Source organism: Moschus berezovskii, chromosome 10 (assembly GCF_049115385.1).
Source record: "Moschus berezovskii isolate FMDL1 chromosome 10, NW_MosBer_1.0, whole genome shotgun sequence".
Classification (NCBI taxonomy): domain Eukaryota; kingdom Metazoa; phylum Chordata; class Mammalia; order Artiodactyla; family Moschidae; genus Moschus; species Moschus berezovskii.
The window spans coordinates 49,331,364-49,357,527 of record NC_142469.1 but is presented as its reverse complement, the minus strand read 5'-3'; the positions used below and the strand labels follow the sequence as shown (position 1 = coordinate 49,357,527).

The 26,164-nt window shown below is 37.5% G+C and overlaps 1 protein-coding gene across 2 annotated transcripts in view; it reads right to left on the bottom strand.

Moving 5' to 3' along the window:
* The window catches only part of ATG5 (autophagy related 5), a 117,775-nt gene that overhangs the window by 56,032 nt on the left and 35,579 nt on the right, over nt 1-26,164 (bottom strand). For both annotated transcript variants that reach the window (XM_055432867.1, XM_088840676.1), the window contains exon 5: nt 19,835-19,997. In XM_055432867.1, the coding sequence (XP_055288842.1) occupies nt 19,835-19,997 (163 nt within the window). The remainder of the gene's footprint in view (nt 1-19,834; nt 19,998-26,164) is intronic.

Genomic DNA, 26,164 nt, shown 5'->3' with positions numbered 1-26,164 from the left:
GGACCACCATTAAGTGAAATAAGGGTTACCTGAACACAAGCACTGCAATCCCAATACCGTTGATGTGATAACAGTGACAGATACTGCGAGACTCATGGGAGGGTAGAACACCTAGTGTGGATACGCTGGAACCATCCCTTATACTTCACAAGCTGAAGTCAGACACAGCGAGACTTCACCATGCTGCTCAGGACAGCACACAACTTAAAACTGATGCATAGTTTATTTCTGTAATTTTTCATTTAATATTTTCAGACCATGTATGCCCACAGGAAACTGAAACTGTGAAAACAAAACCATGAATAAGCAGGGACGACCATACCCCTTTGCCCTAAAAAAGAAGTGCTATTAAAAGCCAATTACTGGGATTGACTCTTAGAATAAAGATGCTGTAACTCACAGTCTAGAAAACCAGCACCAAGGAGAGGAATTAATATATATTTTTACAGTGTAATCCTCTCTATATTCACTGCGACAACTTTCACCTAAATCACTATCGTCTCTCATCTGAACCATTGTGACAGCCTCCTAACTGGTCTCCGCTCTTCTACTTGCATCCCCAAAACAGATCCAGAATGCACTTCTCATACAAACCAAATCATGTCATGAATGAACAAATTTCCAAACATTTTTCTAAGGGACCATAAGGAATAATGCTTTGTAATATACTTCAAGAATATGATTATTTGAAGCTAAGTACCAGAATCATCATTAAAAAGAAAAACTCCATTGCATCTCCTTACTAGCTATGAATGGGGCAGACCGCATCCCACTCAGAACTGCATGCAGGCAACCAACACGTCGCTGCAGATAAAATACTTCCTGCCCAGGAAGCGGGTTCCTTTCAGCCCCCTCCCAACCCTTTGGAATGCAACGGTTTCTGCATCTCTCTGAGACCTCACCGTCTACCAGTCTGCTTACTTACTAAAACCCAAAACCATGCTACTTTTCTGTCTCTGGAAAGCACCAAGCTTCTTCCCGTGTCTCAGAGGCTAGGAATCCTCCCTTTTCTAATCTTCACAGAGCTGCTTCTTTCTCACCATTCAAGTCTCAGTGGAAGTGTCGCCTCCTCAGGGAAGACTTTACTTATAATTCTAGCTAAATTTTTTTTTTCTTCTAAACGTGTCTCTGTCCCCCAACTAAAATATAAGTTCTATGAGGGCAAGGCCTTTGTCTTCAGCCCTAGAAAATTCCTGGCACAAAGGACATGCCCAATGAATATTTGCTAAATGATTAAACAACTAAATACATGACTGACTTCGATAATGTGGAGCAACAAAAAGAAGGCAGCGCAGATGTAGCAGAGCACCATGGGAAAGCAGACATTGTGGAGCCACGCCGCCTGGGCCTGCTTTCTGGCTCTGCCACTTAATAGCTGAGTGAGTTGAGCAATACTTTAACACTTGTGTATCAATTTCTTCATTTGTAAAATCAAGATATTATTAATAGTATTTATAGAGTCACTTGAAGGAATAATGAGTTCATATGTACCAAATACTGAGAACGGTACTTGGCACAAAGTCAGTGCTACGTTAAGCATTTTGTCTCTTAAGCTTCTCAACAAGAGAAGATGCCAAGCCTCTATTCAGAGATTCAGTAACAAGGTAAGTGAAGGGTCAAAACCAGTATGAAAGTGGTTCTGCCAAAACCCCATCATCACAAGATTGTTGGAGTGTTCAGCCTGGCTCACAACCAGGGAGTCTGCAACATTCACATGATATTCTATGTGAATGTTGCCTCCGTAAGTTATGCATCTGAGGGCCTTTGCTAGCCACGGTGGGGAGAGTAAGAGCCATAATGCAATCCAGCTGTAACTCTTTACAACACTGGATTCCTTTTATAGCCCCTTCACTCCCTCCAACCCTTTCAACTACCCTGTAAGGCCCTATCTTCTCACTCCATGGGAACAACTTAATTGCCATTTACCTGCCAACAATTTCCAATGCATCAATCTCCAGCCATATCATGAAACAGCGGTGGGAGCAGGAAAGGTGGTCCAAGAACATCCGAGTGGTCCTCCAGTCTTGGCAGGCTGGCATGAATTCCACCTCTCCTAACTTTACCCTCTAATAACCATTCCTTCTCAATCCAATTCTCTCTTAACAAGTCTTAAAATATTAGGGGAAAGGAGATAAGCATGATGGAAAAAAAAGAGGTTTCTTGTTAATCTAGGTAGACAAGAGGCTCATAGTTACATACTTTATAGCACAGGTCTACAAATGGAGCCAGTCCAAACTAGTTACTTTATAAATGATTTTAAAAATATTGCTGGAAACTTAAAACACACACACACACAAAAACTAATCTTACTAAGTACTGAAAAAGTCAGAGTTGTAAATTTTAATTTCAACATCATCAATCAGTAAACCATAACTGCAAGTTACATCATCTTTAATGTCTTCCAAGAAACAATCCCAGTAACTATTTTTAACAGACATAATTCAATTACTGTATTCTAACCAATTAAGAAACATTTACTTCAAATTTATTTTCAAACAGGGCCAGTAACAACATAAAAAGGATTCAAAATTCAAAAATTTCATAATGTAAAAAAAGCCCAATTTATTCTATGTGCTCAAGTTAGAAATTAAAAAAAAGAAAGAATGACCTTCAATTATATTCAAGTCTTCACTGACTCTAAAAGACAATTTTTTAAAGTAGCTTGTTAATAAATAACATAAAATACGTAAAAAAAAAAAAAAAAAATAAAGTAGCTTGTTTTCCAAAAAGAGATTTACAGAGCTATAGCACAGTGGTAGGCCAAGACTAATTAATGAAATGTACACCTGCATAAATCACCTATAGATTTTTAAACAGTTTACCTTTAAAAACCACTATAAACTAAGAAAGTATTTTTTCTCTCAGGTTGAATCACAGTTTATCACTTTCCCAAATTGAGACAGCCAGAAACAACTTTAACTTGTTACCAAGCCCATTTTCACTTCATCAGAGCACTCCAAAATCACAAGACAAAAATAAAAATCTATTTTCATTTTTGAAAGACCAACAGAGTAAAAATACTCCATTATACTCACTATATGTTTGTAACGTTTATTATGCAGGATATTCTCTTTATTCTAACACAAATTCCTCATGCTTCTGATAAGAAACTGTAAATGAGAGAATTTTATTAATAATTACTCATAGACAAATAAGGAAAGATTAAAAAGGTGGGGGGGCACCAGTGGTTACTGGGGATGCAATATACAATGCAACACTTCTCATTTTTAGTGGCCCACTTGAATCACTCGAGGAGCTTTTGAAAAAATATTGATATCAAGGTCTCACTCCAGATGCCCTGGAACCATACTTATTGTAAACTCCCAGATGATTCTAATATGCAGCCAGAGTTAACAGCCTCCAGATGTAATAGGAAAACTTTTGGAATGAAAGATCTAGGATCAAATCCTGGTCCCATTTCTTACCAGCTGTGTAAGCTCATTTTCTCATTTTAAAAGTTGATCGTGTTTATCTAATTCTGGTGAAGAATCACTAAGAATGCCTGGGACATCACAGGAATTCAGTAAATGTAATATAATTCCAGGTAAATTCTGTTCTATTTCAAATCCATTACATCTGTCCAAGGCAGCGACGTGAAAAATATCTTTTTAAAAGAAGTCCCAGGACTTTGCTGGTGGTATAGTGGATAAGAATCCACCCCTCAATGCAGGAGACACGGGAAGATTCCACATGTGGTGAGGCAACTAAGCCCACGGGCCACAACTGTTGAGCTCGCACGCTCTAGAGCCCACACTCTGCAACAGGAGAAGCCACCGCAGTAAGAAACCCATGCACCTCAAAGAACACCAGAACTAAAGAAAGCCCAAACAGCAAGGAAGACCAACCGCAAAAAATATTAGCTAAAAAAGAAAAAAAAAAAAGACCCCCAGTTTGCAAGTAGTTCATATTATGAATCTCTAGTTTAACTCTAGGCAAGAAAGAGAAAAGGAAAAGGAAAACAACTGATAGAAATAACAGTGAACTCAAGTTTTTACTTCGTAGGATGTGTGTTGCGTTAAATCTATCAAACTGTTTATTGACTCCTATTACGTACCTAATTGAGTACTGGGAGATGTAGAGAATAACAACAAAAAACAAAACAAGTACACAGAATCTTCCCTTTACTTAATACATAGGGGAGAAGTCATTGACATACATAAAGTTATCACAATTTCTAATAGGTCCGACTGTCTGACTGGTCCTTTATCATGTATTAGTAGTTCTTGATGGTTCAAGTTCCCCTCATCCTCTTCTTTTCTAATTTAGATGACCAACTGAGAGATGTCAGAAGTTAAAGAAGCTGGTAAAGAAGTGGAAAATAACTCAGGTGATGCTAGAGTGAAAAGTCAGGGGTTCTTATTATAGCAGAACCTCAGAGATCATATTTATTAATAACATACCTGAACAAAATTTAACTGTTCTTTTAAAATCCTAAATGAATTTTATGCTTTCAAAGCAACTTACTGAGGGAAACTGGGGCTCAAAGCAGGTAAATGAATGGCTGGCTTGAGGTCACTGGGCCAGCAAATTCAGGAATGCTACCACATCACAGAACTTTCAGTTACATTTCTATAAATAAAAACACTGCTTGTTTGTTAAATCTCCAGGTTGAGTCAACTCAATGATGCATGATTAACAGTAATCTGAGAAACTATTAATGAATAGAAAGTTCATATTATCAAAAACTCCTGAGTCCTATACTTCAAAATTCATGGATAGTGCCAGGTATAATAGCCAAATTTCGTCTTTGATAGTTACAGATTACAAACTGAACTTAGCAGCAGCTGCTGCAGAAATACTTAATATTTACCTCAACATGTACAACGCGCTTCCCTCATAGCTCAGTTGGTAAAGATCCACCTACAATGCAGGAGACCCCAGTTCAATTCCTGGGTCAGGAAGATCCGCAGGAGAAGGAATAGACTACCCACTCCAGTATTCTTGGGTTTCCCTTGTAGTTCAGTTGGTAAAGACTCTGCCCGCAATGCGGGAGACCTGGGTTCAATCCCTGGGTTGGGAAGATTCCCTGGGAGAAGGGAAAGGCTACCCACTGCAGTATTCCTGGACTGGAGAATTCCATGGACTGTAGTCCATGGGGTCTCAGAGGGTCAGACGCAACTTTCACTTTCACTCAACATGTACATTAAGGCATTATTTTTCAACGAGAACGAGGGGAAAAATGCAACAGGATAAAATTGAAAACATCGCTCAATTAGGAACTACCTCTTAAAAGCAGACAAGGAGACAAGGACAATAATGAGTAAAACTGGAAAATTCAAGCATGGCTTAAGTTTCAGCTACTAAGATTATTCAGGTGACATTTACTACAAAGTTTATTTATTATAACTCATTCATTGTCAAAACAAAGTTGATTTGTAAAATTATACACATACCTCAAAAAATAGAGCCCACTCAGTATTTTATAAACTACTTTATTACTTCCTATAGTGAATTTATTTTAGACTAAATACTATTATTTTAAATGTATTCAATACCTTTTAGTAATAAGTGATATATACAATGTATTCTAAAAGCTCATCAAGATGTTTAAGAATTCCAGTAGAAACAAGAATAAAGTTATTAATGTTTGAAATGATTCTATGAGTGTTTCTCAACTCACTCATTTACAATTCAAATATCTGACTCCCACAGAGTATTATTCTGAGAGTAATATAACATCTTGAAACAAATGATTAAAATTTTAGGGGAAAGCTTCTGTATGTAGTCTTTCTCCTTTACTCAAGGAGCCTATGCAAATTGATCCTGTCTCTCCCTCCTTTCCAGATATTAGATCTCCACTAAATGTCTTTTCTCCCTTGCTCCTCCTACACTATAGTCTGAGTGAATAAATAGCACTAAGTTTTCTTCTTGCAAAAACGTTTTCATAGGATTTAAAAAAACCCACATAAAAATAATTTTACCTTAAGGTATGCGAAAAGTGCAGGTTAATATACTTGTAGGAAAAAAATCTGAATTTATTAACAAAAACAAGAAGCTAGTTTAAGAAAAAAAGGCATATATCATGTAGTTTAGTTCTGAGTGTGGCTTATAGTAATTTGAAATAAAGTGGAATCTTTCTAGTTAAATCTTTTATGGAAATTAACTCCAACTAAAAATATCATTTGGGATATTTTATTGATACTCCTCTACTGAGAAAGATAGAAATAAGCTAGATGTAGAAAAGCCAGGGAATCAAAGATAGTATGGATCATAAAGGGACCCTGTGGGAAGAAATGTTTCTTAAATAGAGAGTCACTTTGAACTTCCCTGGAGTGGGACGATCCCCTGGAAAAGGGAAAGGTTACCTACTCCAGTATTCGGCCTAGAGAATTCCACAGACTGTATAGTCCATGAGATCGCAAAGAGTTGGACACGACTGAGTGACTTTCACTTTAACTTTTTGAAGATAATGATCAGAATTTGACTGAATACTCTGTGTCTTAGATATACAAGTTCGTTTATTTAGCTCTCATTTTTCATGGGCTGCTTCTTTTCTAGTTTTCTAGCATTTGGGTTAAAATCTTGCAACCCTCTGAATGCTAATTAAAACACTGGAATAGTTTAATATTTAAATGCGTACAAGATTCAAAAATCCTTTTATGCCAAAATTTGGCATAAAATTTTGCATAAAAGGATTTCTGAATCTTTTACCGTTTCTAAAGCAACAGAAGAGACATGCAATGAATAATAAGAAATTAGCACTGTTAGAGAACTGCAGTTACTTCTTTGGTTCAGAAAAAACATCTTAAACACAAAGAACTGTGACATCTAGAGCTCATTATCACAGCCATTAGTCAGAACAGGTCTGCACAGGCAGATGGGGTAAACAGAATGTCACAGGGATAGGACTGGGAGAGTGGAAAGGGAGAGGCTTGAAATTCTAAAATTCTCAATAAAGAAATTTCTAGATCTTTGTTTAAAAGTGAATGAAATAGGTACCTAGGAATAGGTAACACACTGGGCAGCATTAATTACAGACTACTGAGCTAAAATGTTTATCTGGCCATTCAGGCCCTAGAAAGATAATGAAGAATTGGTCAGAGAGTAGGCAAAAGTTTAAATGAGGGGGAAGAGAGGGAAAGAAGTGTTTATCAACATATGCAGTACTAGGTCAAGTACCATAGAGAAAACAGGAGAGGGAGATGAAAGGCAACAGCAGAAGAAAAAGGGAAAACACAGAAGACACATGTTACCTCCAAAAATGTTAAGTCTTACTGAAATGACAGCATGCTGTTGATTTTGTCATTTAACAGTCATGCCAGCAAAAATAACCCTCAGCACCCAGAAACAACCAAGTTTACAATAAGAAGTTCACATGGTTATGTTTACATACGAGAAGAGGTAACAGATTAAAATAACTTTTTAATTTGTTTATATGTCAAAGTCCTTTTGTTTAAAGAATATGGTTCCAAATACAGCCTAAATGAGTCATGGTAACAAATGAACACACTAGTTCTCAAAACTGAGCTGGTGGAACAGATGAGAAACTTCATACATAAATTGGCCCTGGCTTTAAACTTTCAAACATATCTTACAAGGCTGTTGTAAAGTACCCAGGACAGAACTTGGGGATTCAGTAAATAGTCACTGCTACTCTAATAGAGAAGCAGTTTTACCCATTAATTCTACATCACCCCTCTCAGCAGTCATACTCAAATGGAGTGATTTTGCCGTTGAGGGGGTACCTGGCAGTGTCTGGAGACATTGTTTAATGTCATGACTGAGAATGGGGAGAAGTGTGTTACCAGCATCTCATGAGTGGGCAGAGACCAGGAAAGCTACCAAACATCCTGTAATGCACAGGCCAGCCCCTTCCCCGCCACCAACCCAGCATCAAAGAATTATCCAGTCCAAAATACCTAACAGTGCCAAGGTTGAGAAATCCTGCTCAGGAGTAGTGGCTCTCACACTGCAGAGCATTGCAATCACCTGGAGGGGTCCTGGACCAAGAATCGCTGGGATCTACCCTAGAATTTCTAATTCAGTTGTTTTAGGATACATTTCTAATCAGTTCCTGGGAAACACTGATGCTTCCCACTGTCTACACTTTGAGAAACACTGCTCTAGAGAAAAACAATCAGGAGACAACTGACGAAGCAACTGGGGTTTTCCGTTCTCTGAAGGAGAATTACGATATTAAGTTTCAAAACAAAAGATTCACTCAAATCAAGTTAAACCATATATGCACACATACCCTGGCGCAGGTCTTGGCAATCTTTTTCAATCTGACAACAAAAGCAACAAAAGTAAACAAGTGGAACTACATCAAACCAAAAAATTTCTGCATAGCAAAAGAAATCCTCAACAAAATGAAAAGACAACCTATTGAGTGGGAGAAAATACCTGCAAATCATCTATCTGGCATGAGATAAATATCCAAAAAATAAATAAAGAACTCATGCAACTCAACAGCAACACCCCTCCCCAAACAATCCAATTTAAAAATGGGCAGAATAGACATTTTCAACAGGTTGATAAAAAGTGCTCAACATCACTAATAATGAGGGAAATGCAAATCAAAACCACAATAAGGTATCACCTCACATCTGTCAGAATGGCTATTGTCAAGAGATAACAAGTGTTGGCAAAGTGTTAGTCACTCAGTGGTGTCCAACTCTTTGTGACCCCGTGGACTGTAGCCCACCAGGCTCCTCTGTCCATGGGTTTCTCCAGGCAAGAATACCAGAATGTTGGATAGAAAACAACAAAATTCTGTAAAGCAATTATCCTTCAATTAAAAAATAAGTAAATTAAAAAAGAAAAGAACACTGGAGTGAGTTGCCATTCCCTTCTCCAGGAGATCTTCCTGGCCCAGGGATCGAACCTGAGTTTCCTGCATTGGCAGGCAGATTCTTTAACATCTGAGCTACCAGGAAAAAGGGAACTCATGTGTGCTGTTGGTGGGAATGTAAACTGACTCAGCCAGTACTGTAAATATTTTTAGTTCTTTTACAACTGGTAACATACAGAATGGTGACTATGGTTCATAATACTGTATTGCATATTTGAAAGTCGCTAACAGTGGATCTTGAACATTCTCATCACAAGGAAAAAACGTTATAACTGTAAAATGACAGATGTTAACTAGACTTACTGTGGTGGTGTTCACTTTGCTATGTATACAAATATTAAATCATTATGTTGAAAACCTGAAACTAATATTTCACACCAATTATACCTAAATCTAAGAAACTAAAATAAAAAGATAAAAACAAAATAAGTTAAACTTTATATGCATATATGTGTGCATGTGTATATATGTGTCTATATGTGTGCATGTGGATAGATGTGCGTGTATATATATACATTTTTTTAAGAAGAGGAATCATGCTGTAAATTCAAATAATAATTACAGGTCATGACTCCAAGAGTGAAAATCATTGATGCAACATATGTTTCTCTGCATTTTCTTATATAGGGTACCAACATTCATAAGAAAAAAACTTTTTGAACCATGCCAAATTTAGCTTACAAAAAAGTAACAGTAGATTAGAAAGCATACATTGTTTTTAAAGCTCAGTTGTGTCCAATTCTTTTGTGACCCCATGGACTGTAGCCCACCAGGTATAAATCTAGTCTTATAGACTTGCACATTTATTGATTGTATCTCATACACAAAAACGTATTCTGTCTACCACTGATTAACTCTACAACACATGACCATTCACTGTTATTAATGAGCATTCACTGTTATCAATACACTTATGTTAGTATAATTTGTAGTGTATTATGAAATAACTATCTAAACATTTTCAGCAAGTTTTATTATTGATTATGTTTACTGCCAAGTATACTCAAAGAACTATAACAGGCTATGATCCAAATTATTACCAAATTTACTTATTCATTCAAATCATGTAACTCCCAAGAGCAACCTTTCTCCAGAAGCCAAGTAAAGTATCTTTATGGTTTTATATTAAAACACAAATGCATAAACTTTTTAGATTTCCATCATTATTTCTAATTACAGAAAGCAGAATACCAAAAGACTGATGTAAAACACGTAATATAGTAAAATGCTTGTTTGTTCCACAGTAAAACTTAATTGAATGCTCAAGCAAGTTATAAATTTTCTCTAAGCAAATTCTTGAAGCCACACACACAGTTTCAGACTGAACTTATTAACCTTACTGTATTGCAGACAAAACAATAATGGAAATGACTAACTCAGCCGTATGCAAAAAAAAAAAGCAAACCACAGTTAGTGGCTAGAAAGAATTGTCAAACACCGGGAACACATGGGATTGCTCTGTATTCACTGCCTTGTATCACTGGGACATTAACTGTCCTATCCTTCAAGATGAAATAATAAAGAGGGTACTCTTTATTATTATTACATGGTGAAAGTAAATAAGAATGAAATTAGATGCTGCTGCATTTGATCCAAAAATGGCAACCCACTCCAGTATTATAGCCTGGAAAATCCCATGGACGGTGGACCTGGTAGGCTACAGTCCATGGGGTCACAAAGAGTCGGACATGACTGAGCAACTTCAAATCTACTGACACACACTCACAATACTATCAACAATTCTATCAACACCTAACTCAACTCATCTCGACATGAACGTCTCAGAGACATTTCAAACTTTTGTTTTCAAAGCTGACCTTCTCAATTTGGCTTTCTGCCTCATCCCAAACCTATTCTTTAACTAGTTATTTCATATCATGGTATAAAGTACCACTACCCATCCAGCTGCCCAGGTTGGAACTCAGGAATGATTCCTTTCTTTCAACCTAACCTTGAAACCGTATACAAGCCCTTATGTCCCCATCCTTTGAAGTAAAAGGCTTTTGTTTTAGTCTTCCAGGTCTCACTTGAGTCTCCAAAGCCTGACTCAAGAGTTAATGATTAGGAAATGTGAAGATGTGGAAACAAAGAATAATAGTTGTTGGGCTGGGAAACTGTTTAGATCATAAATCCACCACATAGTAGAATCACCCAACTCACAGTTCCCTGAAAGATGGAAACACTCCTAAGTTGTTTTAATAGGAAGAAAACCCCCACCAGATTAAAACTGCTGACTGCAAGAATACAGATCCTAGACTGGTTAGAAACAGAAGGCTGACAATGCTTGCAGCTTCACCTCGATGCCAACCAATCTGAGAACTATGCACAAGCTAACCACGCTCCTTGCAGCCCCCTCCCTCACAGTGCTGTGAAAACCTCTTCCCTGAAAGTCATCAGGGAGTGTGGGTCTCTTGAGCATGAGCTGCTCATTCTCCTCGCTCTGGTGCCCTGCAGTAAATGCTGTACTTTCCTGCACCACAACCTGGTTGTCTGTAGATTGGCTTTACTGAGTGCAGGGGAAAAGACCCAAGATTGGTTTGGTAACAAGCTTACTACCCAGCTTTGTCAAGCCTTGATCCAAAATAAACCCCAGATTTACTGACGCTTCTCCATCTCGATCATCATGACCCTAAAGACCACCATCACCTTATACTTGGACCTACTACTGCAGACTCTCCCCTTCCACTCCCGGCTCCCTCTATTTCACTCACCATTCAGTAGCTAGAATGTTCTTCCAACATATTCTGTACTCATCACTCTCCTGCTTAAAAATCCTCCTACAGCTTCCCACTGCACTTAGTATAGAAATTCTCTTCCCTGACTTAAAAGGCCCTATATCATCTAGCTCTTTCCCATCTCTCTAACCTCATCTCATGTCACTGGCCAAGACACAGTGGTCTTCATTCTAGTCCTTAAAATGTACCAAATTCAATATGCCATGCCCCAATTTGACTAGTTTCTTCTCATCTTTAAGATTTGAGCTTAAACATCATCTCCTCAAACAGGTCTTCTATAACTATCTTAATAAACAGGTCCAATTCCTAATTATCTCTATTCTCAGCACTTTGTTTATTGCTTTCAAAACAGTATAAGATCACTGCCAAAAGGATGCTGTCACACAAGACTCATGGAAAGAACTAAATAATAGAAAAGTGACATTTTTGCTACACAGAATTTTTTTTAATGATGAGACTACATGATAGATTGGTCTCACAAGCAAGAGGAGAAATCTGACAAGCACACTAGAGGAGAAGGGTATCCCAGGGGAAAACACTTATCTCTCACTTTTGGTGAAAGCTACAAATATGATTGTTCTTCAACAGTACGCAGCACTTTCCCCCACCTGAGGGCCCTGCTGTTCCTTCTGCCTAGGAATGTATTATTCACCACAGATAAAAGCATGGTCCTGCTTCAGATCTTCATTTAATGTCATCCAACCAGTGATACCTTCTGTGACCACCTGATTAAAAAAAGCAATGCCCTCTCCCAATACAGAACATTCTCTCTTTGCATGCTTTTTCTCCCATAGCACTCATCATCATAAGGCATATAATGCATTTTACTTTTATATATACTTATCGTCGACCTCCCCCACTATAATGTAAGTTGCATAAGAGCAGGAAATTCAGTCTATTTTGTTCACTACTTTATCTTCAGTATGGATTCAATAATTACCCGTTCAATGAAGTAATATTAAAATGACACCCATAAAGATGAACCAAGTTATAGCATGAATGTGATGATATTTTTTTTATGTGTCAATTTGACCAGCCATGGATGCCCAGACTAAACATTTCTGAGTGTGCCTGTGAGGGTGTTTTGTGCTGAGATTAGCATGTATGAGTATGTGGCATTTCAGTAGATGGCCCATGGCAATGTGGACGTCAGCCCATCAGTTGAGAACATGCACAGAACAAAAGGTAAGGCAGAGGAAACAGGAATCTGCCCCCCTTTTTCCTGCCCCACATCTTGAACTGAGACATCTCATCTTTTCCTACCATTAGACTAGGATTTACACCAGTAGGATCCTTGGTTCTCAGGCTTCAGACTTGGACTGAATTACACCATTGACTTTTGAGTCTTCAGCTTGCAGAAGGCAGACTGTGGGACTTCTAAGCCTCCAAAATCACATAAGTCAGTTCCTCATAATAAACCTCCATGTGTGTGCATTCATTCTATTTCTCTACAGAATCCTAATAAAAGGGATACGTAAAGAGTGGGAGGGGGCTTCCCTGGTAGCTCAGTGGTAAAGAATCCATCTGCCCAGGCAGGAGACATGAGTTTGGTCCCTAAACCAGGAAGATCCCACATGCCATGGAACAGCTAAGCCCCTGCACTGCAACTACTGAGCCTGTGCTCTAGAGCCGGGGAGCTGCAACTACTGAGCCCATTGCTACAACTACTGAGCCCGTCGCTGCAACTACGGAAGCCCACAAGTCCTAGAGCCTGTGCGCCACGACAAGAGAAGCCACCACAACAAGAAGCCTGAGCATCGCAACTAGAGAGCAGCCCCCCACCATCACCAAAACTAGAGAAAAGCCCACGCGGCACCAAGAGCCTGCAGAGCCAAAAACAAACGAAGCGGAGGCTAAATACTAACAAAAGATGAGATTCTGTAGATTAATTATGTCTGTGACACCTAAGCCACACTGAAAAAAGAAGAAGAGTGTAGGAGGGTTAACAACAAGGACAAGACGAAGCTTATTCAAAAAAAAAAAAGAGGAAAAACAAAACAAGCTTCGTAAACCATGCATGGCAAAGGAATGCAAGGAGAACATTATTGGGAAAGACAGTATCACATTAAGAGATGACAGAGAGCTCAACTATCCAACTTCTCTTTCGTTTCCATTTCCTTCAACAACAGAGTGATTTTCAAAGAAGAAATGTGTGAAAACATAGCTAAAATCAAAATGATGCTTCAAAAAACTCACACCTAACAGCAGGTAACCCTGCTTTAAAAATTAATGCAAGCCTTCAGATAAAGGAAAATTACTTCAGTGGACACGAAAAGAACTTACAGATAGGATTACAAAACCAATGCCAATAATCTTATGAAACAACGGAAAATGAGAGAGCTGCCTGAGGTCAGCAGACAGACAAATGTTTCAACCTAAAAATATGAATGGATTTTATCAACTGGTAAGCCTGACATCAATCTTTAGCAAAGTTTTATAATGTTTTTGAGAATTCAGAAAACAGTAATTAGCAGAAACCAGCATAAATTTTAAAACATGAGTAGCATCAGAGTGACTTATGCTTCTTTTTATGATGGTATTTAAGGGACTGGGTATCAAAAAAATGACTTATCTTGATCACCATGCTCTCGTCAGAATAGCCTTCTTAAGCGCTTCCAGAATTTATTAATTTATTTAGGCTCCTCAGCCTAACCTGTATCATTCCCTGTGCCGGGAACGCTTTCATCAGAAGCACTCTGCTCCCTATCCTCTCCTCTACAGCCCAAACCATAAATGTAGTAATTATTTAAAGGCTGTCTGTTTAACGTCCGCCTCCCCCACCAGGCTGCAAACTCTGAGGGGAGGAATCTTGGCTGCTGTACTTAGCCCAGTGGCCCCAATGCCCAGCACAGTGCCTGACAGTTCACCTTAGGAACCTCCTTCCACACCACTTACACACTGGGACACCGACACTGAGACACCAGCACAGAAAGGAAGCTTCGAGATGGAGATCTAAGTCCAAAGATCCCTTGTCTTTCTGTTTCAGTAGTCTTGCTATGATACCCCATTTATTTCTAGAAAATTATCTACTGCCTTTTACCTAAGTCCTGCTTAAAAGGGCCACGGAGGAAAGGAGAGGCAAAGTGAGAAAGAGGGAGAAAGAAATGATAAACAATAATCATTCTTCCAGGAAATCCTCTGGAAATATCTAATCATCAAAATTCAAGTGTAAGTGATTACCATGGACAGTCACGAGTTTGAGTCTTGTGAGGTATCACCACCTGGACATTTATGAGGAAACTCCAGTTCAGAGAGAAGAGTGATCTGCTATGGGCACACAACTAATAGTAGATAAGCAAAGAAAGACCAGGACCAGTGGTCCTTCCTGGACCAATAGATTCTCAGTCCAATACTTAGTCTCAGTCCAGCTGACAAAAACCAAGCCATGCAAACACAGCCCAACTATCTCTATTGTATAAGCCTGCTAACAAGCAAAAGTATTTTCAACTTATCATAAAATTCACCTTTGGTTAATCACTATTTTCTCTTAAAAATCAGTTTTAAGTTAAAATGGTACATTACCAAGTAATTCCTCTAAAACATAACTTAGCTCAAAGGATTAACCTACTTTATAAACAATGTAAATTTTCAATAATTAGCAGTCAAAACTTGCATTTATTTGAAGGTCTATGGAACTTATTTGATGTCACCTTTTCTTTTTTGGTATATCCAGAAAATCAAAATTAAAAACTGTCATATATTACGTTAAAAATATTTTTTAAAGATTTCCTCAAATCTCCAGCTTATAAGAAGAACCTTCTGACATTTAATAGAAAATAGCCTGCAAACATAGTGACAAGTGCCTCATAAATAATAAAAATGCTACTTTCTTTTCTTTTTTTGTGGTCATTACCTTTGTTTCAAGGAGAGGTTAGATACTCTTGTAACTAAAATGAAACCTGGTAAAAAACACTGAAAGGCACAGTATGTCTTAAATGAGTTTTCTTGGTTTCAAAAGCTTTTCTTATTTCTCTTTCACAGAGACCTGAAAAATTAAAATTAGCATTTGAAAGTATTCAAAAATTGTTTAAATTGTTTAGTGGCTATGTTCTACAGGTGCAGTTCTGAATGAAATAAATTTACCATCTGCTTTGTCTCAGTTCTGCCAATTTACAATTACACTAACCAACAGGTGAAACATCTTTTCCCTAACAAATTTATAAGACTTTCCTTTGGATGGAAAAATTCTTAAATATAAAAATCCACTTCCACATTAAAATTGTTACAGGTACTTCCTCTTTTTTACACTAATATTAATCTACTTATGAAAAGCTGTTAACACTTCCTGGCTGAACAAGATAGGATTAAAATAAAGGAGTCAGTCAGTCACTATTTATTTTGTCCATTCTATGCCTAAAGGTATACTTGGTACTGTGGACACAGAAAATGCATGATATACTCTAACCAAGAGAAAGTTATGTTCTAGCAGAAAACATAAGCCGTAACTATACCAGAGCGTAAAACATGAGAGCAAAAATTACAGATGAATGGACAAAGAGCCATAATAGCATGAAAATATAAATGGTTCTGCCTCCACCTGGCTGTAAGTTTCATCAAAACGGGATCCATGTTTGTTCTATCATTGCTGGGTGATCACTAGCTCCTAGCATAGTGTCAGGTACATGATAGATGTTCAAAAGATACTTTGTTTGGCTAAAAAAACAATGAAAGAGGCAAGATTTCATGTACAGGGTGATAACAGAGAGGAACATTAAAACATTAAGTAAAAAATTAAATAGACTAAAAGGAAGGAAAAGGTTATTCCAGGAAGAAGGAACAGAATGAACTACTACACCCGCCTTTGACCTATTTACCTTAATGCAGGCAACAGTCAACATTTTACCCCAAACTGTATTTTCTACAAACAACCTTTACCCAGTGGAAGATTTCCTAAATGTATATTTCAATTTTAAAAAAAACTGAGTTTCCACAGGACTCCGCATGTAGGATTTGGAGTGTGTAAACTCGATCATTACCAGTACCAATAAAACCTAACATAATAGCTACAAAAATAATTTACTGCTAAAAAAGGAATAAAATATAATTTAACCACATACCATTTTAAGTTGGAGTTTATGAAACTCAATTTGAAAAGTACTTTAATAAAAGTGAAATGAATAAAAATAACTTTAAAACAGTCACACAACCAAGAAAGACTATATAAGCTAAGACAAAAACAGGAAAAAAGGAATTTTAGGCCAAAAAATTGCAATGAAGGCAGTTATTAGGCTAAATCTGATACATTTATACCAAGTTCTGAAAGTGTGACATGATGAGTCATGCTTTGCATGGGTGTGTGCTAAGTCACTTCAGTCGTGTCCAACTCTTTGCGACCCTGTGGACTGTAGCACACCAGGCTCCTCTGTCCATGGGATTCTCCAGGCAAGAGTACTGGACTACTGGAGGGGTTGCCATGCCCTCCTCCAGGGGATCTTCCTACCCAGGGATCAAACCCACATCTCTAATGTCTTCTGCATTGGCAGGTGAGTCCTTTACCACCAGTGCCACCCTGGGAAGTCATGCTTTATTTAGATCAATGATAAATAAAAAGTATTGGTTTAATAACCTGTAGGCTCACAAATGTTTTCTAAAAGGGTTAGAGAGTAAATATTGTAAGTTGTGGGCCACGTGGTCTCTTCCAAAACTATTAACTCAGCAGCTGTAGCATGAAAGTAGCTATAAACAATACTTAAATGAACTGGGCTGGCAGAGGTCTAATAAAGCTTTATTGACAAAAACATGTGGCTGGCTCATGACCACAGTGTGCCAACCCCTGTTCTAAAATTTCCAAAGTGACTTCTCAGTATTTTATCAAGACAGCTTTACTTCCTTTCAAACTCTTTCACATAACCTATATTAGTGTTTCATAAAATTTTCTAAAGACACATAAGAAAACAAAGCAGATATTCTTTTGTTTTATAGATAAAGAAACTGAAGCTAAAGGGATTGAGTGACTTGCCCTAAGGAGCTGCCAGGAGAACTGAGACTAAAAACCACACCTTTGTTGTTTTCACAACTCTTACCCATCACCTTCTGTACCTAATTCTGCAATGCCCCAACTGAAAGAGTTCAATCATTTTTAGAATCCTCTGCAGAATCCCTGGGCTCTCTAGAGCTGACTCATGATCCTCATGATAGAGTTCAAGAACATCTATTTAAAAGTCTATCTAAATTATTTACTTAAATTCCGAAGCCAAATTACTCTCAGATCCCTTCTCTCTTTAGGATATTTCTGTCTTATTCCATTTAAGTAATCTTATTCACAAGCCTCCTGAGACGCCACTTCATCTACAAACAGCCAGTCAGGAAAAAGAAAAAGTACTCCTTCTTAAGGGGTTGTAAACTCTTTTGATCACTTAATAAGAGTATGTGTACTCAGTAATACAAATGAGGTGAAAGGCCTGGTGCCTTCCTTTTGCAAAGCTTACAACCTAACTGATACATATGAGAGGCACAAATACAAAACTAAGAAGGAACTCCATGTAACTTGGATCAAATATAAGAAACTTAAATGAGAAAATTTGTAGGACATGTCATAAAATATATACCTTTTGTATTACAGAAGTCAAAGACAATGCCCTGCATTTATCATAATAAAAGTTTAATAAATACTATATAACTACAGATATCTCTTTGACATGGTAATTATGCAGTACAAAAGATAAAACTGTATATTTTTTAAATTATTTTTTTAGGGGAGTGAGAGGGGTTTCTCTTATTCTAGTTGTTGCCATGAAAGAGCAGCTTTCTTATTGTACCAACTCCTTTTCCAAAAATAACTATCAAAGATGGGAAAAATATAGACAGTCCTTGCTCTGCACAGTAGTACAGAACTGGAAAAGTGATCATGCAAGATGAAGCAATGCAAAGTGATCCTAATGGTTAATGAGAAAATTTATGACTATCTACGACCTTCTAGAAAACTGTCAAAACATTAAAAACTCTGATGGTTATAAAGGCACAGGAAAATGAAAAAAGTAAATAAAACTAATATTTATTTAGTATGCTGTATTATTTATAGTGCATCAATTAAAACATTAGGAACATGGAGAGTCGAAGGACTTTATTTGTAAAACTCAAGCACAATTTAAACAGTGCTTGCTTTCTTGACATATAACTTACAAGCAAGCATCTTTCCTGAATCTTGGCAAACTGTCATACTCCTTTCTAAGTTTGGATCAACTTCAAACATGTTACTTGCACTTTCAAGGTCAGAAATATCCCTGTTCCTTTAATGAGATATTTTTGCCAGCATCATTCCCTCTAGGATAACTTCATCCTTTTCAACACAACCAGTTCACTCACACATGTGGAAGAGTTTGCCTTTACTAAGTTCCTATGGCTGGATTTCTGAAGTCCCTCAATCTGGTGGTGTCAAGAGTCTCACAGTTATATCTTCTATAATTCCACTGCATTTTATTCAAATTTCACTTCCAGCACTATCACTTTTTGTTTCTTTGCTACACTTTCATCTTTCTTGGCTAATTCCCTCTTTCAATAATCCAGTTTTACAAAGGTTACATGGGTTTATCAATGGATACAAGGAAGCAACAATGCTTTGCTGTCTGTGAGTGAACAACCTAAGGGTTGCACAAGGATCCTTCACTGACAAGATACTGAAAGGAGTGACATGATTGGGCACTGATTATGATGTGTACCTGCTGTCACATAATTACCGAAGAACTTGCATTATTTAACTAAAGCGTGTTAACTGAAATTCATGCAGATTTGACCCATGCCAAGTGAGAACTGCCTGTACACGGAACTGTGTGAAGACACTGGAGGGCAATCAGTGTAGGCACGGTTAAGGAACTACGACCTCTAAGAGACAGAGAACACAGAAGCAAGGTGCAGACTGCCCTCAGCTTTTCCCTTGAGTGTATTTTCTAAATCCCAGCCAGGAGAGGGAGAATCTGAGCACAAAGCAAGGCTTACTGTTCTGAGAAAGCAGAGACTAGAGTCTGTGCCCCTACGCAAGTGGAGGTATTCTGGTACATTCAGAGGGTATTCAGTTGCAGTTCCAGAAAGATCATGACTTTTTCCAGAGACTAAAGACAGGAAGTTTATCCTGTCTTATGCCATGGGCAAAGCAATCTGTCTAATGCTAGGAAATTCAGGGAGAGAGGATGCTAGAACAGTACAAGGTAAGTGAGGGATGACCAAAGGTAGCTTCTTTGTGAAATTTTGTGCACAGAGGCTGCAATTTAAACTTGGACCACCAACCCTAAGATGTACCAACTACTCACAGGATACAGTTACTTCATACTTCATAAAGTGGTATTGTGAAGTTAAACACTGCTATATTTACCATTTTGTAAACCCATCCAGAGTTGCTTGTGATCTTTTTTCTGCATTTCATTGATTACTTGACTTTTGTGCTTTAAAGCATCAGCTTCTTTCACACAAGACATAAAATGAGCTTCAATTACATCCTTAGATGGACAGTGTAGAAGGTCCTTTTCTGGAAAACTCTATCAAAAGAAAAAAATACACATATTAAACAGGTATGCACATTACAAAATTAGCACCTCAAAGAACCGTTATCTCCCACAATTTTTCAATACTTTAAGCAAACCACCTCATACCTTCACAATAGAGATTTTGACATAACTCTAAATATTTTAAAAGTTAACTTAAAAATCTTTAGCTATCTGGCATATTCTTTTTCTAATCCCTGTGTGATATGGTATGAATTTATACAACTTGAAAAAAGATATGAAAGAGCAATTCTAAAAATATTGGGGTGGCCAAAAAGCTGGTTCAGTTTCCCTGCCCTGAATGAACTTTTTGGCCAACCCAATAACTTTTTGACTGACCTTACCGAGTACTAGCAAGAATGAGGATGGAAAAGCAAAATGGTACAACCACTTCGGAAAACAGTCTGATAGTTTCTTTAAAAAAGCAAACAAACATTTATCATCTGATATTCTACAACTAGTATTTACTTAAGAGCAATAAAACCATGTGTCCACACAAAGAATTGTATATGAATGTTCACAGCAGCTTTATTTGTAGCAGTAAGAACACAGGAAACAACCTAAATGTCAACAGGTAAACAAATATATAAACTGCGGTATAAACTTATCAAAGTGTGCACTTTTAACATGTATAATTAGATTTACGTCAATTAGAGCTTAACAAAGCTGTTAAAATGTAAGGTCAAATAGCTAAATTTACATTCTTTACCTTCACTGAATCTTTTAGGTAGTTGAGGCAATGATCACTGGACAAATAAGCATTTATGTGAATGAGATGACTAATGCACTTTTCACCAAAAAAAGAGAAAGATATTAATAATAACAGTTAACTCTAATATAGAACACTTAGTATGTGACACTGTACTGAGACTTTTAATATGGATTATATAATTTTCATAACAACTCTTTAGGTAAACATTACTGTTATTACTATTTTACAGATTACAAATATACATAAATAAAGCTCTAGGAGTAAATATAATTGCACAGCTTGCAAGTGGTGGAGCTAGGATTAGTCTGACTCAACAGTCGCAGCTTTTAAACCACTCTGCAATACCACTTCCTCCCTAAGACCTAAATATGTATTTAATGATTATATTCAAACATTATCTTACCAAAAAAAAGATACTGTTCTATAAGTCCTTTAATAAAAATTGAGTCAAATATTAATGGTAGAAAATAGCATTTAGTTACAGCCTACTCATGCTATTAACAGAAAACAATCAATTACCCAAGTCACAGATAGCTCCTAAATGACAAGGAAATTTACCACAGATGCCTTCCTACCAAATGAAAAGGCACTTGATTACCTATGGCTATCTCCTAAATCACATTTTTAAAATACAAACAATCAGTCACATCTCCCTCCATCCTCACAGAGTTCAGGCCCACAGCTTCTGCTGAGTAAAACATGAGTCACCATATAACTACCCATTAGAGCAGAAGGAAACAGCTGAGACCACCAAACTGTCTCTCTCAGGTACAAAGGGATTCCAGATTCACGGTGCTCTTGAACTGGAAGCACATGAAGAATTAAGATGGATGCTTTCAGACACAGGCACACAAAGGCAAAGAAGAGAAGAAAATATAAAATTTCATAACAATGAGAAGGCAAAAGAATATGAGTGACAGACAAAACTAAAAGATGAGAGAGATATGGGCAACAGAGAGAGTGCCCATGCCTTAATCAACTTTACAATCAGCTATATTTGCTTTCTATCAGCTAGATTGAAGGAATTTACCCTGGCTTCTGGACCAGGACAAAGAATTGAGTGCATATCATATCAATTCTCTTACAGTCAAATGAACAAGCGTTATGATAATTATTGCTATTTAAAAAAAATTTTTAGTTTTGTTATACTTGATCTTTAAAATTAGGTGGGCTTTATTCAGATATTATACAGTTCATTGTGCTGCTAATTACCCACTCTGGTTATGAATGTGTGGCAGAAAATATAAAAGTTCATACTCCAAAAAAAGACTGTTTTCATGTAGTTTGAATTATGACCTGAAAAGTTCAAGTGTTAGTCGCTCAGTTGTGTCCAACTCTCTGCGACCCCATGGGCTATACCTCGCCAGGCTCCTCTGTCCATGAAATTCTCCAAGCAAGAATACTGGAGTGGGTTGTCATTTCTTCCTCCAGGGAACTTCCCGACCCAAGGATTGAACCCAGGTCTCCTGCATTACAGGCAGATTCTTTACCATTTGAGCCACCAGGGAAAGACCTAGTGGAGCTCAAAAACTGTTAGAATTTCTTAAAATTGTACACAACCTGACTATGAAAAAAAAAAGGAGTTAGGATCTCTCAAACCACCAGTTTGAGAAATCAGGAGGAAAAAAAATCCCACCATTTTTTACTGCTGCATCAGCATAGGCTGCTAATTCCTTCAACAGTTCTTATAACCAGAATGGTACTGAGGTTTTGCTTTTTCCAGACTTCCACTGCTTTGCAGGTTTCTAAACTTCTAATGCTGACACCTATAACTGATAGCTGACAATTCCAAATAATCAGTCTTTATAGTAAAAGAGGGGGTCTGTCAAGAGAGTGCATATTTGTATACCTACCCTTCCATAGAGAATGCCCTACAACTCTATGTAGGAGAAAGGTGAACTCTAATGAACTCAGGGAAAGCATAAGAGCAGAAACAGCCTGCTATGCTTAGGGAGTCATAGCAGTTGAATTAATAGTTGCCACGAATAGTGTCAAAGGTCTCGGCCAAACCCCCCTCAGATCCTACTTATGAAATGCTCTTCTTCCCATGATGAGCTTGGGCTGTGGTGGGAAATCTTCTTATTGAAAGCTTCACAACAAAATTACAAGCAGAATCTCGATTTGTTACATTTCTAAATCTCTTCTTACATACATTATCTTGTCAGTCCAAACAAATTCTTGCAAATAAAGGCAACAACTTCAACACCATGTTTTACTTGCTTTCATTAATCTTCCAAGCCAGAATCCTGATAAACTATATCTAATTTCACTTTTTCCCTGAAAGGTTCCATTTACTTATGTAATATTACCTGTGTCCTTTAGATAAAATATTAATCCAGGCAGCCTGGAATATGTCCAGACACATTAGAAATAACCAAATACTAAACGAAACACTAAATTGAAACTACTTACAAAGTAAGTGTGTGTGTGTGGGAGTCCATTCAATCTATTAATAATAATATTATAAGCTCTATTATGACAATAGAACAAAACAAAAAATCATTTTCCATGTACTACTGATTCCTCCTCCTCCCTGTTTCCCACCATCCATCAAGTTCTGTTCAATCTACACCCTAAATAAATCTGAGAGTTTTGATGAATATGGGTACTGAATTTTGTCAAAAGCTTTATTTGCATCTGTTCATCACATCATGATTTCTCTACTTTTTCTGCTAATGTGTTGAATTTACATCAATTCACTGACAATGACAGTTGAGTCACTCTTGTATTAGTGGGAAATTATAACACGGTCACGGTATATTATCCTTTTTCACATTGCTGGATTTGATTTGCTTGTATTTTTCTGAGTGTCTGCACTAAGCTCATCAGAAATGTTGGTCTGCAATTTTCTTTTAATATCTTTACTACAGCCTGTAAAACAAGTTGGGAATTATTCTCTCCCCTTCTATTTCTGGAAAAAGTCTAAAGGCTGATATTGTTTAATTCCTTAAATATTTGCTAGAATTTACCAAGCATGAAATCGGGCAAGGAATTTTCCTTTGTGAGTACGTTTCTTTTAAATTACAAATTCAACTTCTATATATATATATTTAGGGGCTATTCATATCTGCTACTTCTTTTTACTGAATTTATCCATTTATCAAATTTACTGAAATAAAGTTGTTCATAATATTTCTTACCATACTTAATAGGATGTAGTATTTTTCACTCCTGATATCAGAAACTGTGTTTTTGTACTATAGAAAGTTTTTCAGTTCCCTCTAAGCACCGCTTCAGGTGACTCTCACCAACTTTAATATGCTGTGTTTCCACTATCATTCAGCTTGAAATACTTTAAAACCTCCCTTGTGATTTCTTCTTTACTGTTGTTAAGTTGTGTTAGACACTGCAACCCTATGGACTGTCAGCAAGCCAGGCTTCCCTGTCCTTCACTATCTCTCAGAGTTTGCTCAAATTCATATCAATTGAGCCAGTGATGCCATCTAACTATCTCATCCTCTGCTGCCCTTTTCTCCTTTTCCCTTCAATCTCTCCCAGCATCAGGGTCTTTTGCAATGAGTCGGCTCTTCGTATCAGGTGGCCAAAGTATTCGAACTTCGGCCTCCGCATGAGTTCTTCCAATGAATATTCAGGAAGGATTTCCTTTAGGATTGACTGGTTTGATCTCCTTGCTTCCAAGAGACCCTCAAGAGTCTTCTCTAGCAGCACAGTTTGAAATCATCCCTTATTTGGTGCTCAGCCTTCTTTATGGTCCAGTACTCACATCCATACCCGACTACTGGAAAAACCACAGCTTTGACTATATGGACCTTTGTTGGCAAAGTAATGTCTCTGCTTTTGAATATGATGTATAGGCTTGTGATAGCTTTCCTTCCAAGGAGCAAGTGTCCTTTAATTTCATGGTTGCAGTCACCATCAGTGATTTTGGAGCCCAAGAAAATAAAATCTGTCACTGCTTCTATTTTTTCTCCTTCTATTTGCCATGAAGTGATGGCACAGGATGTCATGATCTTAAGTCAACTGTTCCATGTGAAGTTCTAACTGTTGCTTCTTAACTTGCATACAGGTTTCTCAGGAGACAGGTATGGTGGTCTAGTATTCCCATCTCTTTAAGAATTTTCCAGTTTGTTGTGATCCACACAGTCAAAGGTTTTAGCATAGCCAATGAAGCAGACGTTTTTCTGGAACACGCTTGCTCTCTCTCTGATCCAATGAACATTGGCAATTTGATCTCTGGTTCCTCTGCCTTTTCTAAACCCAGTTTGTACATCTGGAAGTTCTTGGTTCATGTACTGTTGGAGTTTAATTTAAAGGATTTTGAGCATAATCTTACTAGCATGAGAAATGAGCGCAACTGTATGGTAGCGTGAACATTCTTTGACATTGCTCTTCTTTGGGATTGAAATAAAATTGAATTTTTCCAGTCCCATGGCCACTGCTGAGTTTTCCAAATTTGCTGACACATCGAGTGTAGCACTTCAATAGCATCATCTTTTAGGATTTTAACTAGCTCAGCTGAAATTCCATTACTTCCACTAACTTTGTTGGTACTTAATGCTTCCTAAGGCCCACTTGACTTTATACTCCAGAATGTCTGGCTCTAGGTGAGTGACTACACCATCATGTTTATCTGGGTCATTAAGACCTTTTTTGCATAGTTCTTCTGTGTATTCTTGCTACTACTTCCTAATATCTTTTGCTTCTATTAGGTCCTTACTGTTTCTGTCCTTTATCATTGCCCATCCTTGCATGAAATGTTCCCTTGATCTCTCCAACTTTCTTGAAGAGATCTCTAGTCTTTCCCATTCTATTGCTTTCCTCTACTTCTTTGCATTGTTCATTTAAGAAAGCCTTCTTATCTCTTCTTGCAATTCTCTGGAACTCTGCATTCAGTTCAGTATATCCTTCCCTTTCTCGCTTGCTTTTCACTTCTCTCCCTTCCTCAGCTATTTGTAAAGACTCCTTAGACGATCATTTTGCCTCTTGCATTTCTTTTTATTTCGGACCCACAAGTAAGTAAGTGAGGATTTAGCGGACTCATCCTTAAGATAAATGTGGTCACCTATTTTACTTACACATATTATTAACCCTTCCTTAAAATTATATTGGTGGTGGTGATTTAGCCAGCCACCTGTCTGGCTCTTTGCAACCCCATGGACTGTAGCCCGCCAGGCTCCTCTGTCCATGGGATTTCCCAGGCAAGAATACTGGAGTGGGTTGCCATTTCCTTCCCCAGGGGATCTTCCTGACCCAGGGGCTGAACCCACATCTCCTGCACTGCAGGCAGATTCTTTACTGCTGAACCACCAGTGGAGCCCAAAATATACTATTATCACCTTAAACTGTCATTTCTCTTTTAAAGAAGAGGTCATCTTTTCTACTTACCATTTATTTACCATTTCCAATGCTCTTCATTCCTGCCCATAGCTTCTTTCAGTGCTTTAACAGAGCATTCCATTTTCCTTCATTTTCCACTATTTAATGAAAA